Genomic DNA, 20,544 nt, shown 5'->3' with positions numbered 1-20,544 from the left:
CCTTCAGTTAATCCTCAACAATAAGCTTTCTTGTAACAATTTTCATTATATACACATGTGTTTCAAATTAAGCTATTTATATTTCGGATAACTGAAGAAGGCGATGGCTCATGGGTCAATCAAGTGGTACGCTTTCTATTTCGCTTGATGGATACACTCTGCTTGATTATTCTATTCTTGGAACATCTGGTGCTTTCCGCAGTGGATCTTAGGTGCTGATTTTGAGGACCAGCTACATTATATTTGGAGCTCGTTTTCAGCATTAGCACTTGATCCCGGTTCGACACTGAAACACAGCATCGCCCTTGTAGGCACTCCGAGGTGGGTGGATGACAAGAATGGTAAATCTTTCTCCTTACATATGGCACATCAAAACCAACCCTCTAAATCAGCTTTAATACATAAGAAAAGAAAAGGTGATGATTCAGTGCCCTGTCGGGAAGATGACAATTAACCAAGATTTATTGTAATAAAAGGAACAGATGAAAAACCAATTTCAAACATATCACCCTTCGCAATTCATAAACAAATTCAAAGCGTTGCTGGTACTGTAAAAAAAAGTTTCAAAAATGAGATCTGGCAGTTTGTTGGTTGAATGTTCCAACAAAAGTCAATCAACAAATTTGCTAACAATGACTATAATTACGAACTTTAGAGCCCCATCTCCTCTTCGTTCTCCAGAAAAGAAGGATGTCCAAAAGAAGCAAGTAAATACATCCTCTCAGAGGTATTCTGATTCGAGGTCGCGGAGTAGGGGTCGAGGCGGAGTAAAACCAGCTGCGTGTGGTCCTTGAGATCGACGACTCTCCTCACACAACAGATTTTCAACACTTATCGACGAAACTGAAATGGAAATCGAAAGTGTTCCGCCACCCGAAAGATCAGGGTGAGCGAAATAAGAATGCTGGCAAACTCGACAGCACTCGCCCTTCTTTATCAACTAATATCATCCAATGGCATTGTCGAGGTCTTAAAATAAATCTTCTCGAGTTAACACTTCTAGTTCAGTCATTTTTACCTATTGCATTTTGTCTTCAAGAAACTCATCTAAAAGAAAGTGACAATGTATACTTTTTAACACATAAATAGGTTCAATTTGGGTATTCCAACATTAAATAGATAAACCATGTGGAGGAGTTGTGCTTAATATATCATTTATTTGCGTATAAAAATTTATTGAATTATAAATGTGTTTCTCACATGATCTGATATCTTTTCATTCGAATGACATCAGCAACCTGTTTGAATGTCCCTGTTTGGTATCGTCGTTTCTATCTAACCTTCCCATAGATAAAGACACGAAATTAACTAGGGCTTGCCACACCTTAACGCTATTGAAGATAGGAGAATATTAATCCTTGTTCGGCCCGGAGAGTCAACTCTTATTAAACCCTGATTAAATAAAATCGAGTGTATCAGTGTGAGTGACATTTATTCACTGTCATTTAACATTTTGAAATGCGACCGGTAGTATTAACTTTATCACATGGGTCAGTACTTTAAAACTAAGATGGAGTTTAATTGCCAATGCAACACATCTCTACAACAGGCCATGTGTCACAGAAAGTTACAACTATAGGTCACCTTACGGCCTTTAACATTGCACAAAGCCCTTACCGCATAATCCGCTATACATGGACTCGAAATGACTAATGTAAAACAATTTTAATTTATTTTAAAAATTATGGACAACAATCAAATATGTTACACAGCATCAAACGAAACCACTGACTTACATGTTTCTGACTCGGAAACATGCACAAACAACAGTATCTACAACAGAACAGACGAAAAGACCAAACAACAGTCTGTAAAACAGAACGTAGAAGATTAAAGACTAAGCAACGCGTGCACAGCTAAAATTCAGGAATAAACTTGGGTGCTCTGGGTGGGTAAACCAATCCTGTTCAATATGACAACCCGTCAAGTACAAACCTTGTAATGAGTCTTATTTTATGAGTCATGTGCAGGGAAAAAATAGGACAAATGCCGTTTAAGCGTTAAAAAGATTGTGTGTAGTTTCATTACATGTGTACACAAAGCGAACATATTCTGATGCCGTTGGTTGAATAATTCTTGTTTCAGGCGTTCTGTTCGAATCACAATGTGATGTACATTTTCGCAAACATAAAAGATAGATAAAAGAAGATGTGATATAAGTGCAAATTAGACAACTCTCCATCCAAGTCTCAATTCATAAAAGTAAAGCCTTATAGGTTATAGTACGGACTTCAACACGGAGCCTTGGCTCACACGGAACAGCAAACTTTAAAGGGCCCTAAACATTACTAGTGTAAAACCATTCACACGGGAAAACCTACGGTCTAATCTATCTGCATTTGATTCTCAAAAGTAAAATGGTCTAACTAGTTATCAAAGGTACCAGGATTATACTTTAGTACGTCAGACCGAAGTATTGAATATTGTGCTGGTGATACCCTCCGGGACGAAACGTCCACCAACAGTGGCATCGACCCAGTGGTTTAAATAGTTATTAAAAGAGGGACGAAAGATACCAAAGGGACAGTCAAACTCATAAATCTAAAACAAACTGACAACGCCATGGCTAAAAATGAAAAAGACAAACAGAAAAACAATAGTACACATGACACAACATAGAAAACTAAAGAATAAACAACACGAACCCCACCAAAAACTAGGGGTAATCTCAGGTGCTCCGGGAGGGTAAGCAGATCCTGCTCCACATGTGGCATCCGTCGTGTTGCTTATGTGATTACAAATCCGGTAAATAGTCTAATTCGGTAGGTCACATTCATGAAAGGGAAGGGGATTGTAGTTACGACGTAAGGAACATATCCGATATCATTTGTGAAACGGTTATTCCATAACGGTCAACCAACTCGTGATGGCGTCCGTAAAATTTACGAAGGGATAATTTCAACTTCACCATTTGGAACTCTTGGTTTAATAGCTTCCTTGTGAGCAGTAACCCTCTATCAAGAAAATCATGATAGGAAATGCAAGCACGGGAATATCGTATCAATTGGGAGATATATACCCCGTATGCAGGTGCTGCTGGAATGTTGCTACTTAGAAATGGAAAGTTCACAATTGGAAAGCTGAAATCATCTCTTTTGTCGTTAAGTTTTGTTTTCAACCGACCCTCATTGTCAATTTCTAGATGTAAGTCAAGATATGACGCCGACTTAACTGTATCTGTAGTATCCTTTATATCCAATTCGATGGGATAGATGCGTTCCACATAGTCACCAAATTTTGAATTGTTTAGTGAAAGAACGTCATCTATATAGCGGAAAGTAGAGTTAAAGGAAATTGCTAGCTTCTTATCTTTCTTTCTAAGAGTTTCCGCATGTATAAAGTTACCAGGATATAATTTAGTATGCCAGACGCGCGTTTCGTCTACACAAGACTCGTGAGTGACGCTCAAATCAAAATATGTTTAAAGCCAAACAAGTACAAAGTTGAAGAGCATTGAGGATCCAAAATTCCAAAAAATTGTGCCAAATACGGCTAAGGTAATCAATGCCTGGGATAAGAAAATCCTTAGTTTCTCGATAAATTCAAAGTTTTGTGGACAGGAAATTTATAAAAATCATCACATTATTGATATTCATGTCAACACCGATGTATTGACTATTGGGCTGGTGATCCCTCCGGGACGAAACGTCCACAAACAGTGGCATCGACCCAGTGGTCTAAATAGTTATCAAAGTTATCATGATATAATTTAGTACGCCAGACGCGCGTTTCGTCTACATACGACACATCAGTGACACTCAAATCAAAATATTTATAAAGACCAACAAGTACAAAGTTGAAGATCATTGAGGTTCCAAAATTCCAAAAATGTGCCAAATACGGCTAAGGTAATTTATGCCTGGGATAAATAAATCCTTACTTTTTCGATAAATTCAATGTTTTGTAAACATGGAATTTATATAAAAAAAAAATGTATATGTCAACACCGAAGTATTACCTATTTTTCTGGTGTTAAATTACAATTTATGAGTTATATATACATATTATAATTTAGTCAATCGGCACTTCAAACGTTTATCAGTTTCCGTGATATTATCATCGTCGTTATTTTAACTTCCTGTCGTTTTTTATGCAATGCTTTTGTTTGGAAGCGCATATCAAATTAATAATTAACATTTTATTAATTTCGGCAATCATATCATAATCATGGAAGTTTATAGTGTATTTTTCATCTACCTTCTTTACCTACTTTTAAATCAAGGTAGAACAGAAGGTGTCTGCAGTCGACTTGAAAGGTAAGGAGCTACCATTTGATTTTTAGGGGGAAGGGTTAGGATGGGAAATGTTGTCTTGTGTTTAACGTATCAATAAAAATCAAATTGTAGCTCCCTAATATCTTATAATCTTACAATGTAAACAAGTACCAACAGTTTTTACGATAATTAAAAAAAACACGGTGTGGGATACATAAAGCAGCGATCGGTTGGAATATTAATGTTAAAGTCTTACAGAATGTAGTGTGACGGGTGGGTGCTATATAATCTATCTGAACGCTTTGAGTCGGTTTGCTGTTGCAAAGTTAAATTGATACGCCAATCCAAAATAATTCTATATTCGAGTGGCACGGCCCATGTTCCCCGTCAATCTATTATGTACATATAAGAAGATGGGGTACGAGTGCTGATAAGTCATCTCTCCATTCAAGTCACAATTCTACATCATTATAGGTCAAAGTACGATCTTTAACACGGAGCTTTGGTTCACCAAAGAACAGCAATCTATAAAGGGTCTTACAATGACTTGTGTAACACCATTTACTTAGCAAATCAAACGGTCTAATTTTTATTTTTTTTAAAAACGAGAAACACGCATGTACCATATCAACCACCGACCATTACTGAACAACAAGTTCCTAACATTTTAACTTTAAACTAACCCGAACCAGAAGTATTATCATTAATTAGTATATTGTCTGGTCCTGAATATGCATGAACTATTTGCCATTTAACGTTTAAAAAGTTAAATAAGCTTATCAAATATGAATATGTATTTGCAGTGCCTCTACTAACGGTCGTTCATTTTATTTCAAAAAGACGTTTTGTTGTGACAACTATGAAATGAAAGAAGATAAAACATGTAAAGGTGAGTGTCAATGTCTTTTATTATTAAACAAATAAGCTAGTTCAATGATCACTCGAAATTTAAAAAAAAATAGACAAAAAAACAATTTAAAAATTTCCGCATTTTAAATAAAACCACAATAGACCTACTTGACATTATTTGCAACTTTATGTGTTTTGTTGTTATATTCCCAATTTGATAATTAATATTAGTCTGGTCAAGGAGATGAAAAAACAATTATTCAGAATCCATATTCAAACAATAATTTGACAGCGTTGATAAAAAAAAGACAATGACTACGTTTCATTATTCTATTTTAAACTATCCTTGCCCATAGGGTCAAGTTAGCTCATCTCATCACTTGGCCACTGTCGTCCGTTGAATATTACAATTCTGTTTTACAATTGAACTACAAGACCAAAGAACAAAGTAAACGTATGGCACAAAACGGCCTAAAATATCAACTTTATCATAAAACATCAAAACGGTCACGATTTGATTCGTAAATTGGTTTTTTTTTAAAGCCTTAATGCTAAATAGATCAATTATTTTAATAAAAGAACATAATATTCTCTAAAGTAGGCCCATTTTGGACATTTTGTTAAAATATGCTGGGTGTGTGCAATTTTCAGACCAAAAAGCTTTAGGAAAACCTTGGCCGCCACCTACGATCCAAAAACTTTTGTAACCAAAAGATTCCAATTTTGATATAGAATTCATAAATATAAAAACTTTTTGGATCGTGGATGGAGGCCAAGGTTAACTATGCCAAAAATAATTAATATTATGGAAAAAAATTACCAAAATTGACCTAAAATACAAATAATGTTTATTTCAGGAATCATAGCTTCATAAATTTTAAAGGAAGGTGCCAACAAAAATATGTTTTTGTCTAAATAGTAATATCACAAGTATTTCAATGCAAAATTAGTAATTTTTTGGCCCGATTTAAAAAAAACGTCAAAAATGAAGGGCCAATTTTAACCCTTCATCAAACCTATCATTGGGGTATCTTGTTTGTAAAATGTTTCCGCTGACCCCTCATGCCAAAGAACACGGTAGACATGGCTTAGATTAGAACATAGAGCTTCAATGCAAGTTTTGTCTATTATTTTGAAAATCTTTATATTTTTTTTATTCATTCCCCAGACAAGAACTAAAAATAAGACTATATGGTCAAAATCGTCAGTCGACTCTTTATAAGGGTTAATGGCCGTTTATGATGGTTTTTACCAATGTTTTGCGTTTTCCTCTTTCATGTATATAATAAAAAAATAATAAATAGATGGAAATTTTAAAAACAAAAGAAATCTGAAAGCACAGAAGTAATGTTATTAAAAATTAATTAATTGTACTTTCCAAAAGCACCTTATTTCTATACTTTGATATAGTTTTGTTAGCTAATTTCAGCGTGCAAAATTGGATTCAAATCAAAAGCTGGGTTAGGGTGCACAGCTTGTATAGGAGAAACTTACGGGTTGAAATGTGCTGAGAAATGTGAATGCAATCTTTTTGAAAGGTAAACATGAAATATCCAAAAATTCAACGAAATAAGTGTTGCCCTTTTATCAAAGACTACACGGGAGGCATACCATGTCAAAAGCAAGGACACTTGTCATCTTTTTTTTTTAATACAACTCATAGCGGCATCTAGAAGAAAAATAAGTATCAAACAAGGAAGATGCCCGACAGAAGTTAGATCTAAGATAACGTTATATGGTTTGTTTATGAAATAATAGTTCAAGTTAGACGTTATAGCAAAAGGACCATTCGTCACTATTTCTATAACAGAATGCAAAACTAAGATCAACATATATCAAGAAATTACATGTTTGTAATATTACTGATAGGTGCATACGAAGTTTTGATAACTTGCTAACATAGAAATGTACTATTATGGGATTCTTATAAAATGTAGATAGTTATTTTACTAAAAAAATTAAGTTATAAGTTGGACAATATGAAATTTGTAAAACTGCGATATCACTCGTGTCTTGTGCGATCGGATATAATTGATATACATGTTAACATCGTGCGATCTCTCTATCAGTATCCGAGAAAAAGGATAAGTTAAAAACTTTTAAAAAAAAACACAACTCAACTATATGACTAATCGTTCATCATGCCATTTCTAAAAACCATTTGTACAATTGTGAATTTTTGCTTCGCATCACTGTGCAGAGCTATTAGTTTCAGTCGAAATACACGCCATCTTGAATTAATAAGGTAGCACAAAACAGATTCTGATTGGTTATATTATGGTTGCAACAGCTATTGCTTAAATGAGATAACAAATGCTAGACTTTTCTCGTCCAGGATGAGACATCAAATGCCGGAACATTAACTATGTGTATTTATGTTCCGATCAACTGTCATTAATCTATGTTCGATTTATTATACATATATTTCACAGAAAAATTCAATCAATATTGAAATATCAATTATTAAGACGTGTTTATTTGCTTTGTTACTCTGCAATTTGCACGATTTGCTTTGATAAACAATGTTCATATACAATGTTTCCAAAAAAGCATTATCTATATTGTATAACTCCTGGCAATCTAGGTACACCTCCAGAGAGGCACACATCAAGAGTCGTATCTATTTATAATTGTTTTATTTTTCAACAAGTAATTTTTTTTTTTAAAAGCTTTGGTGTATCACACTCTTAAAGTACATTAATTTTATCATGTATCACTCATTATCTAAAAAAAAACACAGTTCCAATACTAATTTAACAACCATATGCACACGCATTTAAATTTGAAAAGAGAGAAGCAGTCCATATATTTTTAGAAAGTTCAAACTTGTTGTAGGTGTGATCGATTCCATGGATGTGTTTCAACGTCGAATAGTACAGTTGTCAAATATGGTACTCAACACGTTAACGTTAATTATGTTACTGGGATGCCTTTAAGTAAAATAAGAGGTAAGAATCAAAATTTTAGTAATTTATGGGTTTGATTATAGTCAGTACAATTTGGGAACAGTGTCTGTTTAGTTCACGCATCAATGTAAATATAACGAAATTTGACGAGACTGTCATCAAAGTGAGAGGGTTAGCGCTATAAGACCAGGTTCAATCCAACATTTTCTACATTTGAAAATGCCTGTACCAAGTCAGGAATATGACAGTTCTTGTCCATTCGTTTTGATGCGTTTTGTTATTTGATTTTTCCATGTAATTATGGACTTTCCGAATAGATTTTCCTCTAAGTTCAGTATTTTTGTGATTTTACTTTTTTCTAATCAATATATATGTTCTTGGTACAATATCGCTGTTACAGTATACATAATAAACGAGCCCAACGAAATTAAATGACGAATTTCACCATCAATTAAATATTTGTAATATTTGTTTTATCATAGATTATCAAAAGGACAAATGCAAATAATAAAAAAAAATCCAACAATTGTTAATATCTTGAATTTAATGTATTTTGTTTATCTAAGTTCCTGCAATTTATTTCAAAGAAATCTTCTTGCGAAGAACTATAGATAAAAAAAGTTCTAATGTCTCGAGAAAAAAAAACATTCACTCCAGAATCATTTATCAAAATTCAAAATATCCAAAATTCACAGAATGGCGGCTTTATCTGTATAATTATATGAATTTCTTACAATACAATGATGTATGCCAGAACATGTTACCAGTGTTCAAGACTATGATTTTGTTCTTATTGAGTCTTTGTGGTAACTGGACATACAGTACTCTCATTGCGCTCTCTCGCTGGTGGACTTGTTGGTTCTATTGATGTATGGTTATTGCTGAAGACCAATACATTGTACATTTTGTTTGTATTTTTCTGACAGTCCTGTCTGTTGAAAAGATAGTTCACATACAGATTAATGTTCTGGTAAACATTTAGCTCCTTATATTAGTATACTGGTATAAACATTGACATTTACAATAGGAAACCATCTAGGAGATGTGAAAGACTATACAACAATCGAGATCAAACAGATGACAGTAGAAATTCAAACACAGCACAGTATCAACGAAGATCATCTGATTCAAGGTACATATATTTAAACTTATAATAAAATTATTACCAAGTACATTGCATATTTAACATGTATATACATTTTTTATAAGGCTATAACGTCTAATATTATTAGATAATTTCATTACATGTAAGTTTCATTGTACTACGTTATTTATATTGGATAACATCCATCTCGCGTCATTTTGAAATTGACATTTATTTCAAAATGAAATGTAACATCATTATATCACCAGATTCAACCATTAAGGGCATATATAAATAAAAGCAAAACTTCACAGAAATCGTGTTTTCATTAACCTAGCAGAAAAATGTAATTATGTGTATTAAATGCTTCATTTAGTAATCTTATATGTTTGTAAAAGCGTAGACCGTGCGAGCATACAAGAAAAAAATAAAACATGACACCTTTCTGGCACAAGGCTATTTTAGAACTATTTCACATTTCGCATAAAAAAAAACTATTGCATTAATATATATTTCAAAATTTCTATATAGTTTTAAGAAATACATGATTCATAAAATATACATGAATACATTTGTATTCGTTTACTGCACAGTTTTGTATATGTCATTGTTAACGTCGACTACATGACGTCATAAACATTTCATGGTACACATATTTCTTTTTTACTTCAAATGGCTTTATTCTTAATATTTGTTCCGAAAATGTGTAATACCAGTACGCATTAGGACTGAAGCCTCTTGTCTTTGTGTAGCACGGAAACTTGCCTTATTGTCAAACAACAACATACCAATGCGAAGTCGTGACCAGATTGCGTTTATGTACTTCGTTATTTCGTTTGCAATAACCTGTTGAAACATAGAAAAATGTTAGTATTTGTTTACTTTCTTACAGATTTGATAAGAAGACAACTTTTTACATTCTCTATTGGTGTCGGCAGTGTTCTAGTGATAATAGCTTTAGTTATCATCTTAATCTTTGTCTGCTGGAAACGTCGACTCAAACGAAAGCACTCATTGAATACGTCAGGACCGGGGATACAATTAACACAACAATCGCATGTCCATGAAGAAAGTAATCAAATACAAGACGAGGAGCACGATTATATTGACATTGAAGACGAAAACATTCTTCTAGAATCGTTATCAAATAGTACCTATGATAGTAAGAGAAGTTCCGGTAACCAGGTGGTAACAAATGGCGGTACAGACAGTGAGGGATATCTACATCCATATCATTCGTTAGTAACTATAGAAGTCACAAGACAAAACGAGATTGACATTGAAAAGTGCTTAGCAGAAAATCAACACTATTTTGCGTTGAATACACATGATTCTAAAATTAGTAGTAACTCGCTGACTGTTTTGGAAACGACTTCAAATGAAGAATCATGTCTTGAACTAAATGACGTACCGAATAATGTCAATGCAGCCGCGAACGACAGTTTATAATGATGATTAAAGTTACACAATGTTACAGTATTTTAATGCAGTCTAGATTGTATAGAAGCCTATTTGTTACAATGTAATATATTGAGTATTCTATTTCATTTATGCAGACACATTTTGAAAACTATTTGTGTATTGTTGAAAGCAAGCACGTCAAGATATATAGTAGTTTAATAGAGTGAAGATCCATCACGAAACTTATATAGATAGCAATCAGTTTGCTTATACCTCGGAGAATTGCAATAACATATCATAAATAAAATAATTGATATATGAAGAAAAAAATGATATATACAGAAATGTTATACTGTATACCTTAAAACAAAATATTTTCATTAACATGTGTACTTAATTCTTTTTGGCTGCATTTTGTTCAAGGCTTTGGTTGACTTTCTGAAATTGTTTTACATCTCACGGCAGTAGACTACTGTTGCCTTTATTTATCATGTTTATTCGCCCTTCATTTTATTGATTTTGTTTTTACATTGTGTTATAGATCAGTGTATGTTGAGTTGTGTTGATATGTCTTTTGATTGCGTTAAGCCATTCCAATTGAAATTGTATAGTGTGTACTTCTATGTTGTGACGTGACACTATTGTTTCAGGCAAGGATGGAGGTTGTTACACATTAAAACGTTTAAACCCGCTGCATGTGTTTGCACCTGTCCTATGTCAGGAATCTGATGGTCAGTAGTTGTCGTTTGTTGATGTTGTTCATAAGTGTTTCTCGTTTCTCGATTTTTATATACATAATTATTATGCCGTTGTTTTTCCCGTTTGAATGGTTTTGCACTATTCTTTTTGGGGGCAATTTATAGCTTGCTGTTCTATGTGAGCCAAAGTTCCGCGTTGAAGATTATACTGTGACCTATAATGGTTTTTCATTTAAACAATTGTGACTTGGATAGAGAATTGTCTCATTGGCACTCGTACCACATCTTCTAATTAAGAAGAATTCATATACTTGTACAAAATGTAGCATACAAGAAAATTAATTTAAGATTATGACGGTGTATAAACTAAACTAAAAAAACTAATAAAAGATTATAAGCGTTATATATAAATGTATAATATATTTATCGTAATGTCCTTCAACTTTCACTCAGTGACGTCATACAGCATAATCAGCATGATAAGGAATTAGTCCCCAATCAAGTGCTTGCCATTTGAAAAAAGTCGACCAAAGATCGAATAAATCTTTTTGCTGAACATGTAATACCACCATTGATTGTCCCCTATTAGTCTTTGTTATATTTGCACTTTTGAAAAAATTATGCAGAATTTATCTTTGTTTCAAAAAAAGAAATTCTTGGCAAGAGTGACGTTTTATCCTGTCCAGTACTATAGAAAAAAATTCACATAACATTTCATTGCATATAAAAAAATTAAACATCACTAGAAGTTAACCAATCAAATGTCTGCCCTTATTTAACCTGTGTACAATATTTTGTAACCATGTAACCTCCAGTTTACAAAATATTCTATAGAAACCCAAAACCAAAAAATAATGGTTTCTTTGAAATACCCAAGACATATGATTAAGACAAAGAAATGTTTTACTGCAACGAAATGTGGGATTAATTATCTACAACTGTCAAATTCAAGGGAATATTTTTTCTACCTATTTTCGTAAACAACCGGATGTGACGTACCATGATTTAGTGGAATTACACCTGAACATCACAGCTGTCATCTGTGAACAAATATAATTCAACACATTATCAATCGTTCAGTGATTGCAAAGATAAGCTCTAGAACATTTCTGCTAGAATTTTAATTAAAACGTTTCAGAAAATTTCCGGTTAATCTACGCGTGAGTAATGTGGTAGAACACGAAACATATTTCCATGTCTATTGTAAAAAATAAAAACTATGTTCACTAGTTATCGTCCATTTATAAAGTAAATATGAATAAATCTATTAAAATGAGTGATTGCCGTAATTCTTAACGCTACATGTATATCAAACCTAAAGCTAATTTATTTGTTTACGTGCTTTAAAAAACTTTCTATTACAAATATCAAATTTAATATGTTTAAGACACTATAAATTTTTACATGTCAGAATTTGAACTCGTTTTCCGAAATTTTATATTTATTTTTTAAAAGAATTTACGTTTGAATGACTGTATTAGTATGCTGATCCTGTGTGTTCATTGCATTGCATAAATTCAGGTTGCACTCTAATAAACAATTTATTACCCATCCGTTTTCACAGTTTACTGTCATTGTTTGAAGAGCTGCTATATTTTATGTTTTTTAAAAGAGAGACGAAAGATACCAAAGCAACATGCAAACTCATTAGTTGAAAATATCTGACAAACACCATGGCATAGAAAGAAAAAGAAAACAGACAAAAACAGTACATAAAGCATACCATAGAAAACGCAAGGTTAAGCAACACGATCCCCACCAAGAATCGGTTGTGATATCACAATCTCAGGGAAGGGTAAACAGACCTTGCTACACAAGAGATACAAGTTGTGTTGATTATGTATGTTCAAAACCGGTGATAAGTCTTATTAAATACTAGATAGATAGTTTATTTTCATAAAACCATGCAAATACAAAGGTTACAGAGAAGTTAACAAATAATATACATAAAAAAAAAAAATGCATTAAAAATGCCTAAAATTCAAAATTTCAAAATTTCGGATGAGATAACATATAAAAGAATGTATATATACATATACTTAAATATTGTCAAATATTAAAGTTAAATCGTTAGGTCAAATTCGGGGGTGGGGGAGGAAATGAGATTGTTATTACGAAAATTGGAACATGTCGTCGTTATATGAGGGAAATTGTGTTTAAAAACAAAACGTTCATTAAATAAGTTCCATACTCATAGTCCCATTTAAAACTTTATATTTTTCATGTACCTATTATGATATGATTAAATTTAATTTCCATATGGTACGAAATGATACAACATATTTTTTTTTAATTGTACGAAATTATAAAGCATTTTTCCGTGTGGTACGAAACGGTTAACATTTCCCCGTCTTTTTTGAATTTGCATTTATTTGCACCTTGTTCCCGTCATGCAATGTTGTCATTTTTGCTGACTATTTAACATTACAATGAAGCACGGATGTAGTCACACTCTTCATTGAAGTGATGTTTGCATATTAATTTTTCGTACTATACGAACGCAATCTCAATCAGCAAGAACACATGGGATTCCTGTAAAGACAAACCAGACTCGAAAAGGCTCAAATCAGTACCAGTATGTTCCAAACACCTAGTATACAGTATAAAAGGAGAAACAAACGTCGAGCTCTTAATGTTATTTGGTACCTGATTTGTACTCATACAGTGACATCTTTGTTAAGGATTTTTATATTACTATTCATTAGATATGATCCATCATTCGTGAACAGTGTGAGGGATATTTTTGTGGTATTGCAGCTCATTACATACAAGTTTGACTCCGTTTTTTGCATCATATCAATACGGCCACTAAGAGAGATTTTCTCATGTTACATATAGAGTTTGAGAATCGGACATGAAGTGCAAAGGAGATGTTTGTTTTTCTATAACGTTGCATTTATTAATGGATTCAATCGTTGCATAAGTAAGACATTCACAATGGGCCCGATCTTGAATCCTAAAAAGGGAACAATCTGTTGAAATGTAGGAACAATTGGTCTAACCACAATGAAATTAAAACATCCAAGAGTGAGATACAAACATATAATCGATAACACTACTTTTCAAATTAACGTATTTTGAATAAATAGAAAATAAGAACGATCGATAGAGATGCACAAGGAATATTTCGTATTCAGTAAATTAACATGATGGAACCACATTTGGATTTATTCCCTTTAAGGTTTATCAAGTTTGATTAAATAAATATGATGTATAACATGTATAACCAATATAAATATCTATTTAAAAGAATAACCTAATGTGTGAACACACATGAATATCTATTTTGACTCTGGAGTTTGTATTTTTCGAGAAGTAGGAAATTCTAGTACTCGTCAGGTAACATAGACTAGAAGTCAAATCGAGTTAGAAATCGGTAAATTTAAAGAAAAAAATCACTGTTTTATTTTTCTGCATATGAGTAAATCACTGGAAAACAGTAAACCTTTTCTCCCCGAATGCACCAATTATATGACTTGTTTGATTCTACTTCTGTTGCTTTCTTATACTTGGGGAAGTACCAGGATATCATACCATAAAGTAGTTACCTGTAAAAAAAAACTATAATCCGGAGTTAAACGTCGGTATTATGACAATAGTTTATTTACAAACCTAAAACGTTAATAAGCAACATGTTCATTAGTCATTGGCAGTTCAGTATTTACATTTTAAATTTTGTCCTACATATTAGCATTAGGACTTCAACGTTTTTCTTTGGGGGTAGAGATAATGTTTCGGTGAATTATTAGTTGCGCCAAAATCAACACAGTTATTTACCAAGATCTTAGTAAAAGGCAGCAGATGTCAACGGACGAGTACAAATGACAGTTAACACATGATGGTAAAAGTTTGAATTTTGCTTTATATGTACTAAAATAAAATTCAGCCAACACAAATGTAATAGAGGCATATGATACTTAAGGATTAGCCAAACTAATAAGGCGGAAACCAACAGACAAACGTGATATTTGACAATATTTGTACATTTGTCACACAATTTGGACAGAAGCCATATGTCATTACAGAGATTTACTTTGAAACTTGTACATTTGTTACTTCACCTTGTCTGATACATACAACCTGCATCAAATAATAACCACGAACATTGAAAAAGATTTCAAAGACTCATTGCAGCTGATTCCGACGGTCCTTCTCCTTATGTGTAGGAAAGTTGACAATTTAGTTGTTGTATCTTTTGTAATATACGATCACAAACTTGTGTGACATTTGTACACTTTTGAACATTTTTAAAAGTGTACTTACGTAAATGAAAATTATTTTATTTACCATGACTTTGATTCGTTGAGAAGATAATTTATTATATATCATTTTGCTATGAAATCAAGCATTTTTGTCTTTTATCTTTAAAACTGTATGGTTATTAAACATGTATGCAAATCAGACATAACATGGCGTTTTGATTGTTGTTTTGTTAAGACTGTAATCAATGTGAGATGTTTATCATTTCTAGTTTATAATAAAAAGATAGCTTTTGATCAAATAACATTGTGAGAGTTCATGTTGTGTTGAATTTCTTATATATGATTTTATGACTCAGGGATTAGGTATATGCTTGTGTAAGATTTCCCTCAATATAAATATGTTTTTTGTAGATCTATTTTTATTCTAAAATGTAAACAATTTAAACATAACAATTGTTAATGTGAGACTTCTTTCTTTTATTCTGAACGTATTCTTTATGAATTAAAACAGTAAGTCTCATTGGTAAGAAGTCATACTCTTTTTATCTTATTATTTAAGGTGGTTTGGGTGTGTTTGTGTGTGTGTGTGTCTGTGTCTGTGTGATAAGCATAGTCGATAACAAGTTAAATATCATTCAAGTTATTAAAAAAAAACATAAATACTTTTAACAATAGCTACTGATAAACAAATCAACAATAGAAGAATATCAGTTTTAATGTTTACATGCATCCTATGTTAAAGGATTCGTAGTTGAAGTAGAAATGACTTGAATAAAGTGTCATATAAAAAAGTTGTGTACACCGGTATGTTAACATTACTACGTGTACTTGTTTATAATTAAACACGTGTTGAAATGAATTTATGTGCGGTATGCGGAAGGTATTTGAAAGATTGCGCAGTATTTTATAAAGGAGATTTTGTATAAGTTGTATACTATTGCCGTTAACCGGTTTGGCGGTCAGTATAAAAGTAAATTGCACGAGTTTTTAATTATCGAGGACTTGGAAGTGACCACATACGCGCACGTCATATATATATATATGTAGAAGTTTATTTTCATCATATCCGATATTGAGCCAAAAAACTTATTGAATGATGTTGCTTCATATGCTGCAGTTCCTGATGAGGAGATTTCCAATGCATATTTGCTTTCTCTTTTGCAAAACTACTTTGGTAAGAAATTGTCGGGGATTGAAAGAAATTTCGCTGACACTACTCAGAGATATTCCAAGGCCGTTTCGTTGTCGGAGGAGTCTGTAAAGGTGCTAAAGAAGAGAAACAAACTGATCCGTATAGCGGACAAGTCAGAGGCAGGATCGAAAACCGTTGACGAATATCTTTCTGACGAGGTAGTTAGTAATTCAGAAGATGAGAAGAAGATACGAGCTGCAGAGACAAGAGCCGTGAAGAAGATGAAGGTAACAAAGGGTAGTAGCGGTAACAGAAATGTAAAGAAATGACCCGCTGAAGCTGCAGGTGGCCCGTCTTCAGTCGCTTGTGGAGCTGATGGTGTTGCAACTGTTTCACAGCCGCCCTTTCGTGTTGGCGGGGCATCGCGGCCCTAATCAAAATTCGTCAGATCAAAAGCCAGAGACATCTGCTATAAGTGTGAGTTGTAAGGGTATTGGGCCAATGAATGCAAGAACGGAGGAAACAGTAATTTCACAGCTTCCAGAGGATCTTCTGCATAAAAGAAATTCGGACATTTTACAGGTACAAAGCTTCGACAATTTTCAAACTTATTTTGAGTATGAATCTGGTTTTTGATTAATGTATATAATAGACTGAAGCATTCTATTTCTTATTGGAAAAGCATCAATACTTCAGACTTTATTCTACATGTTCTAGATATAATTAATTCTGGTTATAAAATTTCTTTTATCAATGAACCTGAAAGTGTATTTTTGAAAAACAATAAATCTGCATTTGATAATTCAGATTTTGTAGGGAAGGCTATACAGGATTTATTAGATTCTAATTTGATCAAAGAGGAGTCGAACGTACCTTTTGTTGTAAATCCGTTAACGGTATTTGTAAGTCAATCAGGTAAAGGTCGTTTGATTTTAGATTTACGACATGTAAACAAACAGGTACGTTATTGTAAGGTCAAGTTCGAGGACTGTAACACAGCTAGTCAGTTTTTAACTTCGAATTGTTTTGGGTTCGTCTTTGATCTTAAATCTGGTTATCATCACATAAATATCTTTCCTAATCATCAAAAATATTTGGGATTTTCATGGAAGTTTGGTAATTCTGTAAAATATTACGTTTTTACTGTTTTTCCATTTGGGCTTTCATCAGCAGGGTAAATTTTTACAAAGGTAGTTCGTCCTTTAGTAAAATATTGGCGTAAGGATGGGATTAAGATAACTGTTTATTTGGACGATGGCTTGGCGTTAGCAGAAGAAGAACAGGTATGTGCCCAACAAGCTATACGGGTGAAACATGACTTGATTTTGTCTGGATGTGTACCCAATAAAGATAAGTGTATTTGGTGGCCTGTTCAGAATTTAGTCTGGCTTGGATTTATCTGGGATTTGAAGCTTTGTCTATTTCAATTACTTTATATAAAAATATAAAAAATATAGTGGTGGTTTTAAAAGATTTGCCAAATAGACAGAAAAGTTTTGTGAAATAACTTGTAGTTTACCATGCAAAGAAATTGATGTTGGTCTTTATCTGCAAAATTTAATAGAATCTGCAAATCATTTTAGTTTAATTGAGTCTGCATTTTATAGTATCAGATGGGCACACAATTTAGCTGGTGTAAAAAACCCTTGCCACTCAGATTTAATTTCTTCAATAGTTGAGTCAGCAAGAAGAATACTTTCTAGACCTATTAAGAAAAAGGAACCTGTGACACCTGATCTTATGATATTATGATTAAATTGTTTACTAGATATAATACTTCCAATAGCACACTCAAAGATTTACGTTTACTTACCATATGTTCTTTAGCTTATACTAGTTTTTTTACGTTTTAATGAATTATGTAACATTAAAGCCAAACATATAAGTTTTTGTGGCGGTTATATAGATATTTTTGTCGAAAGGAGCAAAACAGATTGTTATAGAAAAGGCAACCATGTTTTCATATCAAAGCTAGAAAGTCCACAATGTCCTGTTGCTTTACTTTCAAACTATTTATGTGTAGCCAATATAGATATGAAGTCCGATATGTACATTTTTAGATCGATCTTGTTTTTTAAGAGTCTTAATTTATTTTTATAAGAAAGAAAAATGTATGTCTGACGTACACTAGAACTAGAGAAATCGTATATATGGCATTAGCTGATCTTGGCTGTAGTATAACTGATTTTGGTTTACATAGCTTCAGAGATTGAGGGGCAACAGCCGCCGCTCAGAATGGTATATCTGATAGATTATTTAAAATGCACGGTCGCTGGAAATTAGATAGAGCCAAAGATGGATATGTGTTAGAAAATTTACAAAAGCGTTTATCAGTTTCTAAGAATCTTGGAATTTAGCTACTTGTATATGTCTGTCTACTTTCTTTGTGCGTCGAGGTGGTCACTGCGCCATTCAGTATCCAAACTTGTGTTTGTTTGATTGATTTTAGAAAGTAAAGGCTAATGTTGAAGTGTAAATAACTGGATGTGCTCAGTTATTTACACATATGATCAAAATAGATCGAGCATTTTAGCACATAAATACTTTATGTTTGGTTAAACAACGTGCATTAAAACGTAAATAAATGTATGTGCGGTATGTGGAAGGTATTTGAAAGACTGGCATCATTTTATAATGGAGATTTTGTATAAGTTGTATACTATTGCCGTTAGCCGGTTTGGTGGTCAGAATAAAAGTAAATTGCACGGGTTTTTAGTTATCGAGGACTGGGTAGTGACCACATACGCGCACGTCATATATATATAGGTAGAAGTTTATTTTCATTTTTTTTTTTGTATACAAAATATTTGTATTCAAGTTTTATATAGAACAGTTTTTAAATGTGTTGTACTTATTTTGTAGATTATTATGTTGCAGAACATATTGTTCAAGATTCTGACATCTTGTGTTTTTGATGGGACTTTTATTATTTTAGTTTGATGGACTTAACATGCAGATCAGATACATTTTGTATAAGAAATACAATTTAACTGGTGGTCACTGCGCCATTCAGTATCCAAACTTGTGTTTCTTTTATTGATTTTAGAAAGTAAAGGCTAATGTTGGAGTGTAAATAACTGGATGTGCTCAGTTATTTACACATATGTTCAAAATAGCATTTTAGCACATAAATACTTTATGTTTGGTTAATGCGGGGTTCACACATTGCCGATTATTACTCCCGTTTGAGATCAGACAGCGATACGAAACGAAAAGTGAAAAAGTCGGATTAGTATCCTCAATTATCTGGAATGTCCTATTATTGTCTGAACGCAGTCGTTTAAGTTCGTAACAGATTCCTACTGGTCGGGAAGGGTCCAAATAGTTCGGCAAAGCACCCCGACAGTTATGTGCGTCCCGTATCATTCGGGGAAACTCAGCCGATTTTGTCTAGTCGTATTACAATCGTGCCTATGTCGTGACAGATTCTGCTGTATCGGATCAAATTCCTAACAGTGTGTTGTGTATTCGGGACGGTGTCCTGTGGAACGGGAATGATCTGGAGAAATTTGTTCGAACGGATAACTTCCGCCAGCGTCAGTTCACTGTCTTGTCACTATCCGATCTCTGTCGGATTACATTCGGTAGAATCGGGACGCAGTCGTGACAGACTCGGTCGAATTTTACCTGGCGAAAGATACAAATCGGATTAGAAGCGGATTTAGAACGGGATTATCGGGATAAATTCGCTTGGAAACGGTTGAATTTTGACGCTTCCTGAACAATATCTGATTGTTGTCGTGATTAAGTTTTTAAAGTTTGAATTTACATCCACGATTCATAGGATCTTGATCAGACTTTTGATAAATTTTAATCGGGAATGGTCCTGTCAAGGACGGCAGTAAAAATCGTGAATGTGTGACCCCAGCTTAAACAACTTGCATTTAAATATAAAGGATATACTAGGTTAAATGTTTTTATTGGTCGAGTTAGAACTGACCATTATATATTTGAATGAGGTCAATTAAAATATTGCAGGCTATTCTTTTGGCGGTTGTTTGAATTTATGATATTGTCATTCGGTGTTTGATTTTTGTGCAGTAAATTGTCCCACCCTG

General features: G+C 33.1%; 1 protein-coding gene across 1 annotated transcript; it reads left to right on the top strand.

The window, feature by feature from the left end:
• The first annotated feature begins 4,080 nt into the window (after positions 1-4,080).
• LOC139487077 (uncharacterized) lies at positions 4,081-10,838 on the top strand. Its single transcript, XM_071272082.1, has 6 exons — positions 4,081-4,256; positions 5,018-5,103; positions 6,493-6,601; positions 7,899-8,011; positions 8,997-9,101; positions 9,946-10,838. The coding sequence occupies exons 1-6, from the start codon at positions 4,168-4,170 to the stop codon at positions 10,500-10,502; spliced, it is 1,059 nt and encodes a 352-aa protein (XP_071128183.1). The 5' UTR covers positions 4,081-4,167; the 3' UTR covers positions 10,503-10,838.
• The last annotated feature ends 9,706 nt before the right edge of the window (positions 10,839-20,544 follow it).

This window comes from Mytilus edulis, chromosome 8, assembly GCF_963676685.1.
Source record: "Mytilus edulis chromosome 8, xbMytEdul2.2, whole genome shotgun sequence".
NCBI lineage: Eukaryota > Metazoa > Mollusca > Bivalvia > Mytilida > Mytilidae > Mytilus > Mytilus edulis.
Note: the sequence above shows the minus strand (reverse complement) of the source record. Positions and strands in the feature narration are given on the sequence as shown.

Coding starts and splice junctions, on each gene's coding strand:
- LOC139487077 (XM_071272082.1), top strand. CDS start 4,168: ATGGAAGTTTATAGTGTATTTTTCATCTACCTTCTTTACCTACTTTTA. Junction 5,104..6,492: donor AGAAGATAAAACATGTAAAG/GTGAGTGTCAAT, acceptor AGCTAATTTCAG/CGTGCAAAATTGGATTCAAA. Junction 6,602..7,898: donor GAATGCAATCTTTTTGAAAG/GTAAACATGAAA, acceptor AACTTGTTGTAG/GTGTGATCGATTCCATGGAT.